This window comes from Cajanus cajan, chromosome 4 (assembly GCF_000230855.2).
Source record: "Cajanus cajan strain Asha chromosome 4, NIPB_CcT2T_4, whole genome shotgun sequence".
Taxonomy (NCBI): domain Eukaryota; kingdom Viridiplantae; phylum Streptophyta; class Magnoliopsida; order Fabales; family Fabaceae; genus Cajanus; species Cajanus cajan.
In genome coordinates, this window is record NC_138520.1 from 4830953 (window position 1) to 4843244 (window position 12292).

At 36.3% G+C, this 12292-nt stretch overlaps 2 protein-coding genes across 5 annotated transcripts; both read left to right on the forward strand.

Moving 5' to 3' along the window:
* Positions 1 to 2335: 2335 nt before the first annotated feature.
* LOC109802049 (BEL1-like homeodomain protein 7) lies at positions 2336 to 7497 on the forward strand. 3 transcript variants are annotated; one of them, XM_020363252.3, is made up of 5 exons: positions 2336 to 2907; positions 4095 to 5108; positions 5834 to 6186; positions 6318 to 6378; positions 6524 to 7497. In XM_020363252.3, exons 2-5 carry the CDS (start codon positions 4263 to 4265, stop codon positions 7166 to 7168), a joined length of 1905 nt encoding a protein of 634 aa, XP_020218841.1. In that variant the 5' UTR covers positions 2336 to 2907; positions 4095 to 4262; the 3' UTR covers positions 7169 to 7497. The 3 variants fall into 3 exon arrangements, with proteins under 3 accessions (XP_020218841.1, XP_029128055.1, XP_020218842.1); XM_029272222.2 differs by having other exon boundaries at positions 4111 to 5108; XM_020363253.3 differs by having other exon boundaries at positions 4182 to 5108.
* A 1939-nt stretch (positions 7498 to 9436) lies between these two features.
* On the forward strand, positions 9437 to 12011 carry LOC109802525 (BEL1-like homeodomain protein 11). 2 transcript variants are annotated; one of them, XR_014433611.1, is made up of 5 exons: positions 9437 to 10754; positions 10856 to 11235; positions 11324 to 11384; positions 11466 to 11752; positions 11842 to 12011. XR_014433611.1 is itself a non-coding variant. In XM_020363922.3 (4 exons), the coding sequence occupies exons 1-4, from the start codon at positions 10062 to 10064 to the stop codon at positions 11619 to 11621; spliced, it is 1290 nt and encodes a 429-aa protein (XP_020219511.1). In that variant the 5' UTR covers positions 9437 to 10061; the 3' UTR covers positions 11622 to 12011. The 2 variants fall into 2 exon arrangements, 1 of the variants encoding a protein (XP_020219511.1); XM_020363922.3 differs by having other exon boundaries at positions 11466 to 12011.
* Positions 12012 to 12292: the final 281 nt, after the last annotated feature.

A 12292-nucleotide genomic window follows, 5' to 3' on the forward strand; every position in this document is an offset into this window, starting at 1 on the left:
TAAACCTTCGATTAATTCAGTATGATCACATATATATTTGTTAAAATAGTGGATTAAGCCTAACTCAACCCATATTTGTTAAAATAGTGGATTAAGCCTAACTCAACCCTACAAAACCGGCTTTGTAAGGTAAGGATTATTTTCCACTTATATATTATTTAATTGTCTAATCTCTAGTCGATGTGGGACTTAGATTTTTCTCAATACACCCCCTTACGTCCAGCACTATTGGGCTTGGTACGTGGATAAATGGTGGGTGACCCTTTTTAATGATCTAGGATTGGCGGAACTTGGGTTTTTCCCAATACACCCACTCATGCCTTTGGCGCATGCATCAATGGTGGGTGACCCATTTAAAGTGGATCTAAATGGCTCTGATACCATCTTATAATAGTGGATTAAGCCTAACTCAACCCTACAAAACCGGCTTTTAAGGTGAGTGTTGCTTTCCACTTATATACTATTTAATTGCCTAATCTCTAGTCGATGTGGGACTCGGTTTTTTCCAATACACCCCCTCACGTCCAATACTATTGGGCTTGGTACGTGGATAAATGATGGGTGACCCTTTTTTAATGATCTAGGATAGGCGGGACTTGAGTTTTTCCCAATACATCCCCTCATACCTATGAGGCATGCATCAATGGTGGGTGACCCATTTTTAAAGTGGATCTAAATGGCTCTGATACCATGTTAGAATAGTGGATTAAGCCTAACTCAACCCTACAAAACCGGCTTGTAAGATGAGGGTTGCTTTCCACTTATATACTATTCAATTACCTAATCTCTAGTCCATGTGGGACTTGGGTTTTTCCCAATAATATTTCAAATTTTAATCAATTAATTTCTAGTTCAAATAAATGACTTAGTCCAAAATTTTGGCCATGTTAAGCTAGAGATTACTCGACCTAATCCGTACTTAAACCTTAATCAGAGGAAGAAATTTTCAGTTAAATATTTGAGGTTAATTTGAAGATGAAATGAACTATATATAAATATTTTTTTTTCTTTCTTTTTCGATTAAACTATATATAAATATTTGAGGAAAGGGAGGGATGGATGCAAAAAACTGTATTTTACTGGTTTGGCCAAAACACTGCTGATACCAGATGGAGTTTCTTTTGGTAAAATGGTACCACAAATATAATTAACTAACTTGCTTTCATCAACGCTGCTTCATTGTAGTTGTAGGTTACTAATTACGCATTTAATCAGAGGAACCCATAACATATTTGATTTGCCACTACCATGGATAAACATCACATCTATAGAATAGATCGTTTAACAAATTAAAGCAAACACTAATATCTACGTAAATGCTCATTATTTTTTGTTTGGTATGAGGATACGGGGTCTAACATTGGCATTGTGGTTAACATTTTCAAACAATTAAATGAATGTGTGCGTTGTGAGATATAAGTTCTACATCGCTATCTCCGGTTGTTATTATAGGTACAAATTGAAAAAAAAAAGGGGTCAAGTGCCAATGAAGATAACATATATAACACTGGCGGTAAACATAAGTTGATATGTGAAAGCGATAGTAAATCTTTATATTAATTATATAAAAAAATACAAAGGTGTTTTATATCATGAGAAACCCAAAAAAATTTATTTATGAATAAAAAAATAAGCTAAATTACTTCATATATAATTTTTTTTTACTTCATATTTGATTACTTAAAAATGTTAATAGATAAACATATATCTTTATTTTTCCCTGCTTCTTGAAAGGTATTGGATTCTTGAAAAGTAGTGGAAGAGGAACCTAACTCCACTAGCGACTATCGTCAAGAAGAAAGAGGAAAAAAACCTCTTTTTAACTTCCCTCGAAAGTCAATGAAGCATACGAATTGAAGAACACAAAATAAAGCATTTATATATGAAATATGCCCCGTGGGGGATCGATGAGATGGAGAACAAAAGAACGAAGAAAGTTTCTCACAAATGAAATATTCTTATCTTGAATATATGTATAATATATAATATATAATATATACTATACAGTCAAGAGAACAATAATGTTAATGTACTGGCCATGGATGCTGGACTATGAAGGCGATAAAGTTATATATTAAATGTTTCGAGTTCAAAAGTCTTTTGCTGTTAGAGAATACGTAACAAACATGGGTGGTTCAATTTAATTACTTTGACCTTTAAATTAAAATTAATTGAAAGAAACAAATATATATATATATATATATAATGGTGTGATAGAATGAAATGAAAATGATGAGTATATTATTATTATTTATAAAAGGAGCAAAATGATTCGTGGGGTGCAGTTGCATATAGAAGACATGAAGCATACACGCGTGAATTTGTCACTTTCACCTACTCCCGAATAGCGAATCCAGCCAACCATGATATGCTGGATGAGTTTGTGTTTGTGGTGTGTTGAGTTCATTGCACCAAAAGAGAGAGAGAGATTGTTATGGTTTATGTATGCGTTAAGTGGAGGTTTAAGGGAGGGTTACAAGTTACAGGTCCACCAACTGGTGGTTAGGGTTTGAACCCTTCCAAGCAAACAACCACCCTCCCATCTTCCACACACGCACGATTTTCATGAGGCGTTTGCCACACGTGAGAAACTCGACAATGATTGACCATGAAATTTACTAATTATTTATTGCTTTTTACAAAAATAAATTAAAAAAGTAGGTGGTGTTGGCAATGGCAACTAGACAAGTTCTCCCATTTAATAATAATATATATTTTTATTGGTTGGTGCCGTTGTTCCAATGATAAGGAGGTCGGTCTTTGTTTCAAATACTATATCTCTTGGGATTGCCATTTGTCTCGGTTATACCTCAAACTCAACACAATTTATGGATTTTTGTCTATCATTTCTGCTCTAAGACCACTCTTTTCCAATTTTACTCCCCTGCCTTTATCTCTCACTTTCAGGTATTCTTTTTTTTTAATTTTCTTTCATCCCTTCTAATTTTGGGTTGTGTTTGTACAAGTGTGCAAAAAAGTAGAAAAAAGATTGTGATGGTGATGATGGGTGATGTAGTGTTGTTTGTGGTGTTAGATGATGCTTTGATGGTCACAGGACTGATGGGGGGATTTGAATTTGATGACTAAAAAGCTGAAAATTAGAATGTGGAAGTTACTGTGACTGACTGGGGAAAAAAGTTTATAATTTCACAAGTGAGTCACAATGAGTGAGGTGTTTAAGCGGGTTGGATTTTTTATCTTATTAGATTTTTTTTTCCTTCTTGATTTATTGGTGCTTCCGTGTTTGAGTCATGTTCTTCGTTTTTTCACCAAAGAAACGTTGTTTTGTGAGGTCCAAAAGGGGAGGAAGCGTTGCGTTCTGGACAAGTGGAATTGTTGTTTCATGGTTGCTTGGTTTTCGTGGTTTTTCAATGTTGTTTGCGAAATTCTCATCACTTTCTTCTCCCTTCATTTTGTCTTTGTTGTAATCAGCAAGCATATATCACCACCACCAGCAGTAATCAAAGCCCTTGACACAATCTATACGTAGCTCATAATGAAAGTTGAAACTTGAAAGTATGCGCATACACATGTGCTTCTGTTTCTCTTGTATTTTTTTCTTTTTCTTTTCCTGCATCTTGCATCCCATGAGAATTTGCATACCTTTTAATAATTGAGTGCCACATTCATCATCAATGTATTTTAGACCAACATTCTTCCTTTAATCAAAATCCCCATAATTTTTTCGATCTGATCATGTGAGAAAATTATGACCTTATAACAATACTAGATTATTTTGCATTTGTTTGGAAGAATGTTAATTGGGGGTGTTTCAGGCAAGTTTTGGTGGTTGGTTAGGGAGTTTTGGTTTGAACTTTGAGCCCAGAAATCAATTTTGTTCTTGTACATCGTTGAGGAATTTTCCTCGTGCGTATCTGTTGTGACAAAATACCCAAAATCAAAGTTACCAAGTGAAAAAAATAATGTAATAGTGGTATTAAATTCTTCATCATGCTATACATATTTTGACGGTTTGAATTGCTTTGCCTGTATCACATGCTATACATGTCTTGATCCTCAGACAAAGCATATATTGTGATTTTGGTTATACTATGCATATATTGATTGAATTTTGTGCTAATTATCCTCTGCAGTTTCTGTTGTACACAGTTTTGACATTTTAATTCAACGAGCTTTTAATGATTCAACATGGTTCTTACCTTATTCACCTAACGAAACAGAATAGCAGGGGGTTTATTATAATACCATCGCTACTCATGTCCAGCTGACTCCATTGTGAAGAAACCGGAAATCAGCTTATAATGTATCCCAACCAAGCCTTTTCTTCAGGATCTTATGCAGAGATGATGTCTGGGACCTCACTGTTACCTCATGACTACAGTGAATCTGTAGGAGGACAAAATGAGGTGAAGTTTATCACAGCTATGGGTGGCACAGTGACTATGCAATCTATTAATGGACATTCCAATGCTGCAACTGGTGATCCTGCATGCAACTCTTATGCTGGAGATTCCCATGTTGTTTCAAGGACACAAATGGGAATTGTAGATAGTGAGCAAAACATGCAGTGTCATGGCTTATCTCTCAGTCTCGGGACAATCATGCCTTCTACTTCATCTGTCCCTCCATTTCAATACCAATATCACGACACAGGTCTCTTGCCGCTAATGACTGATTTTCCAAACCTCAAGGGAACTATGTCTCTCAAAGATGATGAGGCTAATAACCTACATAAGGAGTTGAGAAGTGCTGAATGCATGGCATCTGTGTCTTCTGGAGGCTTTCATGACATGATCAAAAAGGAGGGTTTTTACAACCCCCACACCTCAATGTGTCTTAAAGAAGTTCCCTCTGATCCATGCCTTCAAGGATCACAAGGTTACTCAAACAGTATTTTGAACTCCCAATACCTTAAGGAAGCACAGGAGTTGCTTGATGAAATAGTTAGTGTCCGAAAGGCTTTGAAGCAACCTGGAATGGAAAAACAAGAGAATTGCCGTGACATTGGATTAGATGGCTCTAAAGATTCGGATGGGAAATCTACCGGTGCTAATGGTTCTACTGCCAATGCTTCTATTGAACTATCACCTGGAGAACGGCAGAACTTGTTGGACAAGAAAACAAAGCTTTTGTCCATGCTGGATGAGGTAGAGTCCATATTATTAGATTAAATTGTTTCCTTTTATTTCATTGACATAATTGGCTTAGTAATATGTTTCCCATTTTACTCGTAGTTGTTTATATAGATTATTATTTGAATAGAAAATAGGCTATACAACATATAAAAGATTATATAAAACATTTTTTTGGATACTATAACTTGTTTTCTCTTCTTTTACTCTTCTATATGGGAGTATGTCTGTATGTGTGCGTTTTTGTTTTCTAGTTCTTAAACCTCTGAACTTTTACACTGTTTAAAAGGGCTCTGCTGTACCTATGTATATACTGTCGCGGTTTGCAGAGATTCCAATTGCCCAAAACAGTAACCGCAGTAAATTCATTTCGAAAGATTAGCTGTCACTCCAGATTGAGAAAGTGCACCACCAGTAAAGCCATTTATTATTCGATTCATGTTCACAAAGTTTATACTTTTTCATTTTTCTAGGTGTCAAATAGCAATGTTTCTACAAATCATTTTTGTTTCATTTAATATTTTCCATTTCAAATCATGTGAAAGAAGATCAATTAAGAGGACATAATATTGCTCTATAGTTACATCTATAATTGTCTACAAAATAGATTTGTTGCTCTAGCGTTTGAACAATATGATTAACTATTGAAAAGGCCGTTAGTTATGAATTATGAATTTATCATAGTGTTGAGTGTTGACCATGCGGATGAGTCCATAATCCTTTGTTACCACTGGTTATAGGTAGATAAAAGATACAGACAGTACTGCCATCAGATGCAGATCGTGGTGTCATCTTTTGACATGGTTGCTGGGTGTGGAGCAGCAGAACCATATACCACACTTGCTTTAAGAACAATTTCTCGCCACTTTCGGTGTTTGCGTGATGCCATAAGTGGCCAAATTCAAGTGACACAAAGGAGCCTTGGGGAGCAAGAGGGAATACCCCGTCTCCGCTATGTGGATCAGCAACTTAGACAGCAAAAGGCCCTTCAGCAACTTGGTGTAATGAGACAAGCTTGGAGGCCTCAGAGGGGGCTTCCAGAAAGCTCTGTTTCAATACTCCGTGCTTGGCTCTTTGAACATTTTCTTCATCCGTATGTCACATTCACATATCACCCTCACCCTGAACATTTTTTCTCTTTTTTCTGTAATTAATAAAATTGTATTAATTTTTCAAGTTTATTCTGATAAAATTACTCAACTTAAATTTGATAATTGATACCAGTTACCCCAAGGATTCAGAGAAAATTATGCTAGCAAGGCAAACAGGCTTGACCAGAAACCAGGTACAGGATAATTTTGTTTCATGAATTGAACAAAAATATTTTCATTGAGACTTCATTTCCTGTTTAATTAACCTACAACCTAAGTTTCAGTCCGGTACCATGGTTGGTTTCTGATCTTTGTTGAGGCATCCAATGTTGACATCAGGTGGCAAATTGGTTCATCAATGCACGGGTGCGTCTTTGGAAGCCAATGGTTGAGGAAATGTACAAAGAGGAGTTTGGAGAATCCGAGATGAACTGCAACCTGTCATCTGAGAACACAGTGAAAGGTAAAAGAGATCATGTTCAAGAGTGTGATAATAATAAATGGGAAGAGTCACAGGACAATTTAGTAACTGTTGACAGTGTCCAAGTCCAACCTCATGATGGGTTGAAGCCGGAATTACATGCAGAAATGGATAGAGGGGTCCATGCCGAAAACGTGGTAATGGATCCTGGAACTGGGAAATTGCAAAACCAAAGGCTTGGCATGAGCAACAACAACAACCTTTATTCTATTTCAACCAACCAGAACGGTGGGGATGGGAGCCTAATGGGTTCTACTCATGCCACATATGATTTATCAGAGTTGGGTAACTTTACCGTGGGAGGCCACGTCTCGCTTGCGTTGGAGTTGAGGAACTGTGAAAGTGATGGGTTTGCCATGTCTGATGATGCCATCCACAAACGACGTAATCAAACATTGGCTTCTTCCCCTGAGGCTGATTTGTTAGATTATCATTTCACGGATTCAGGAAAGCAACAACACAGGTTCGGCAATCCCCATCTGCTGCATGAGTTTGTCGTATGAAATCTAGCAAAAATATTTTATGATCTCTGGAGAGGTGTACCTCCACTAAGCTTAAAGAGAAAGCCTATGCTGGCTGCCGCTGCTGCTGCTACCCTTTTTTCTTCCTCATTCTTGTTGCCCATTGTTCGTAAAAGTGATGCAAATCACGAACCGTACAAAAATATACAGGTAGATATGTGTAGATATATTCGCTTGTAATATTACAGATGATTGGTTGTATGTATGTGCAGGCAATTTTTGTAAGGATAAAAGAACACGTCTCGTGCATTATGTTGAATAAGGAATCTTGTAAAAGAAAATAAATAAATAAAACAGCACGGTAACAAGTACGATGTGAATGTATTGATTCTTGTTAGTAAATTCACGGCATGTCGTGTGGTCCATACGCGCACCTTAGTCTGTGTCACTGATCAATCATGATGATGATGCTTCATAACTTGCACGGAGGCAAATGAGCAGTACAAATAATATTAAATTATGTCCTTTGTATAAGAAAAATGGTTTATTCATGGCTTTAAAGTTAAAGAACTGATATTGAAACAGGATTCACATGGAGGTCTATGTCTATGGTTTGAAGTGGCACAAACTTTTGGTATTTTTAAGCACAGTTCTATTAATAGTATGTTGATTCATAAATCAGACGAGGGAGGAAGGGGTTTGATGTAGGTATGCGGCCTTTACAGAGCAAGGTTACGGAAAGAGAAAGGGACAAGTGAAGGAGTCCAAAGGAACAAAGATCGCAATGATTACTAAAGCATCCAAACGGACCAATACAAACCTCAAAAACAATCTCAGGCTCAACAGCACATACATAGTTACATACCCTCCTTCCCTCTGAGTTTTAATTTAAATTGAGTTTTTAATCTGAATTGTGATAATCAGTGTCCTTTCAACATCCCTATGCATGGCCACAATACCTAACAGGAAAAAAAGTTAGATATAATTTATACAGGCTCACAAACTGACAATCCTAGAACTGGGAGTGTGCAAAAGATAGCCCACTTTTCTGCTCTTTTTTCAGATCACAACAATACAATGAACAGAACAGTTTAACCTATGGAGGGCTCCCCCCCCCCTCCCCCCTGTGGCTGTGGTGAGAGGGAAAGAAAGAAAGAGATTTACACTGTTTCAAGAGCTGCTTTTGAGTCTCCCAAAAAAATACAACTGCAGGGACTAAAGCTGGAAGATTGATGCTTTTGCTTGTTGTTTTATAGTCAGGAAAGTTGGGGACCATTTTATTTTATTGTCATTTTCTATGTTCTCTAACATAGCCAATTAACTTGGCTTCTTTAAGAAAGGCCAGAACTGTGCAATAGACTAATAGGTCTGAGGGTAGATGATAGATAGATATAGATCTGCTGGGAAAGAGAGGGTAAATTATTGTAATATTCATTGAATTATTGTCTAACGCATATTTTACATCATTGTTGAAACTTGAATTGCAGAATCTGCAAGGGCTATAAAAGCGCCTGGGGGTCTACTTGCATTTGTACCCTTAACTTTGTGGATAAAATATTTATGCAATTATTTTTAAGACTTCATCTTTCTACTAATCTTCTTATTTTTTTTTTCATTCAGAAGAATCAAATACAATTCCAGATAATTTATGGCAACAAACACAAGTTGTTGAATCTTCTTACTGTTTTATGGTAAACATAGAATATATTTTTAAGATATTGAACACATTTATTATAATTTGTAGTTGAATGACAATATAAAAAAATTATACCATAGGTACATTTTTTTTAACTTAATACTTACTTCATAAGATAGCAAGAAAATTGTGAGTGAATCAAGTCAGAGGTATAGCATTACTCTTTTAAAAGTCTTAATTCTTAAAGTTATTTTTCCATGGAATTTTATTTTATCCTTTTACTAAAAGTTACTTGTAATCTAAGGAATTTCCGTGTTATTTGCAGTGGTTATTCACAAATAATTTTTTTTTTATATTTCTGATGTTTTTTATTATGTCACTATACTGGGGTCCTTTTTTTTTTTTTCCTGTTAAAGAGATACTTTAATTTTTCATGTGTATATTCTTTCAAAAACAATATTATTTGAAATATCATCGGAGATTAAATAATTTTATATTATAAATTAATCAGAAATTGTTTACTATGATATAATTTTTAATTAGTGATTATAAAGTTAGCAATTGAATGTCAGTATAACTTTTTTTATTTATTGTTAGTGCATTATATTCTAATTAAATTCTTTAATTTTGTAAATAAAATATTTACACAAATAAGTAGGAAGTTTCTTTGCATCTTAACTGCCAATAAGTAGTTCGAATTAGTGGATGAAACAGTTGTACAACCGTTGTCTTGTTTTCAAGGTTGCTAGCTTGTGTTGTGTTTTAACTTTTAAGTTTTAACCCTCTTCTCTTCTCGAGTCTTGACACTACCACCTCCTAGTCCTAATAATATGTCTTCTCTTGTGTGATCTTGGCACACTCCAAATTTGGTTAGAGTTGTCACTCACATTTTTTTACTGAATAACACTAGAGCTTCCTTTCCCCATGATCAATGGCTTTGCTTCTCTCTCTCCACCTTGAAACTTCGGAGTTGATTGTGACCACTGATTATCCTCGCCACTGGTGAACATCGATGGCCATTGTGCGACGTGGTACGGATTCTCCACTTCTGTGTATTATTAAGTCCTATCTTCACATACCTTTTTACTCAAATAGTTTCTTCAGTACGTCCAAAACAGTATCCACTTGCCTTCCAACCCCCCTTTCCTCATTCTATCTTTTTTACAAATCACGATGACATGGGGTTCGCATTTCCGAAACTCTAAAATTTCCAATAGCCCATGCTCTTCACTTTGTTAGTTACACTTACACACTTGTTTACAACCAACAACACTAACTATCTCACAAACTCTCCTCGTTATGTCCAACTCCATCACCCATCAAAACCAATTTGAGAACCAAGAGCTTGATGCTTATGCCTCTTCCATGAGGCACAACAATGCATTTTCTGAGGCCTTGGGAGTATTTCCCAGCATTGGAGTAGCTGAAGGCTCTGAGATCAGCCACACAAGGCATCTGATGGATCTTCTTGGTGCAGCAGCAAATGAGAGCATTCATCACCAAACTCAAGGGCTTTCTCTTTCTTTAGGCTCTCACATGCATCAAAGACCCTTAAACCCTGCTCTCATGAACCCCAATTACTTCATCTCTGGACAAGAGCCACGTGAGGCTTGTAATCCACCAGTGGAACCTCAGAATCTAACCAGTGACTACTTTTTCAACGCTGCAAGTGCCTCTTTTGCTTCCTCTTCTGCCCCATTAAACCGTTCTCCTTCCACCTCCTATGCTGCTGAGTCTTTTGTTTCTGTCATTGGGAACTCGAGGTACCTCAAACCGGTTCAGTCCCTTCTTGAAGATCTTGTTGATGTTGGTGGAAATGTGGTTGATAGAATCAATGAGAAGTATGCTGAGAAGTTGTTTCGTGGGGGAAGAGGAGGTGCTAGGACTCTCTCCTCGGAGTTGAAGGCAGAGTTGAGGAATAATGGACCCTTATTGGCTGACAAACATGAACATCAAATCAAAATTGCAAGGTTGATTTCTTTGTTAGATGAGGTTGGTTTGCTCTCACTAACTTGGATATGCCTTTGGACTTGAAAGGTGAAAGTTGAAACTAATGTCTTTTCTTTTCTTTTTGTGTTGTGGTCAATTTTAAGGTTGAGGCCAGGTGTGAGAAATACTACCATCAAATGGAAGAAGTGGTATCATCCTTTGAAATGATAGCTGGTTTGGGAGCTGCCAAGTGTTACACTGCTTTGGCACTCCAAGCCATGTCAAGGCATTTCTGCAGCTTGAGAGATGCCATATTGTCACAAATAAATGCTGAGAAAAGAAAACTCTTTCAGGATTTACCTAAGATCAGTAGCGGCTTGTCTCAACTAAGCTTGTTTGATAGAGACAGTAGACAGAGTAGAATGTCTCTCCAACAACTTCGTGTGATCCAAAGCCAACGCCAAGTTTGGAGACCCATCAGAGGCTTGCCTGAAACCTCTGTGGCAATTCTTCGCTCATGGCTCTTTGAGCACTTTCTCCACCCGTAAGCTATTCAAATTATGTTCTTGTTTTCTTAATCTTAAGTCACTACTTGCCTTAAGAAAAATGCTGATTGATATCTGGTTATGCAGTTATCCTAATGATTCTGAAAAGTTAATGCTGGCATCTCAGACAGGTTTAACTAAAAACCAAGTAATTCCTTGTCCAAAACTTAACCCTACTTTTTTTACCTTTGTTGTGATACTCATGTTGGTGCCTTTATTGTTGCTTCAGGTCTCAAATTGGTTCATAAATGCAAGAGTACGGCTATGGAAACCAATGATAGAAGAAATGTACAAAGAGGAGTTTGGAGAGTCTTCTGAAGACTCCAACCCGGCTGGTAACAACTTCTTGACGAGGGAAGATACCACAGATTGTGTAGAGGATTGAATCAAAGCTCGTGTGAACAAAAAAAAAAATTTGTTTCACAAAAATGGGCATTGAAATGGTTGCTCTTTTCTCCTAAACCAAGAGATAAACATTATGTAACATGAGAAGATGATGAGGCAATATGTCCTCAGGTGATCAAATTCAAGTTTTTGAAAATCATGACTAATGATGTTCTTTAGATTTAGTGAAACCATGATTCATGAGGCTTGTTTTATGTCAGGTATGCAATTGATACCAGTTTATAGGAAGAAAGCAGTGGATGAGATCATGAGAAGATCTCATTATATCAAATTCATAATTTGTTTCATAACCCTGTCCGGTAACACTTGCGTATGAGCATGTCATTTGTTATCTTGTAATAAATGAGATAGCCATTAGCCAATTTCATGATATTTGTTCTTATTTGTGTCAAAAATAAAAATCAAATTAACAAAAAAAAATAGATAAGCGATATACTACATTTATAAGTTCATGCCTTCATTGGCCAAGTTTTTGTTTAACAAGATTCTTAGATCGATGATAAGCATGAAAAGGTATTTGAAATTATAAAAAAAAAAATGTTTAATAAGAAGATACAACTTTTTCTCACTTAGTCTATCCTATATGTGGATAAAATGATACATCTAGTTGTGACTCCATACTTAAGATAGAAATCAAATCTAGTCATTAGT

Bases quoted from the DNA above. Each gene is read 5' to 3' on its own strand.
- LOC109802049 (XM_020363252.3), top strand. From the start codon at position 4,263: ATGTATCCCAACCAAGCCTTTTCTTCAGGATCTTATGCAGAGATGATG. The intron at 6,187-6,317 runs GTATGTCACATT...AATTGATACCAG, and splicing joins TTTGAACATTTTCTTCATCC to TTACCCCAAGGATTCAGAGA. The intron at 6,379-6,523 runs GTACAGGATAAT...TGTTGACATCAG, and splicing joins CAGGCTTGACCAGAAACCAG to GTGGCAAATTGGTTCATCAA.
- LOC109802525 (XM_020363922.3), top strand. From the start codon at position 10,062: ATGTCCAACTCCATCACCCATCAAAACCAATTTGAGAACCAAGAGCTT. The intron at 10,755-10,855 runs GTTGGTTTGCTC...GTCAATTTTAAG, and splicing joins TGATTTCTTTGTTAGATGAG to GTTGAGGCCAGGTGTGAGAA. The intron at 11,236-11,323 runs GTAAGCTATTCA...CTGGTTATGCAG, and splicing joins TTTGAGCACTTTCTCCACCC to TTATCCTAATGATTCTGAAA.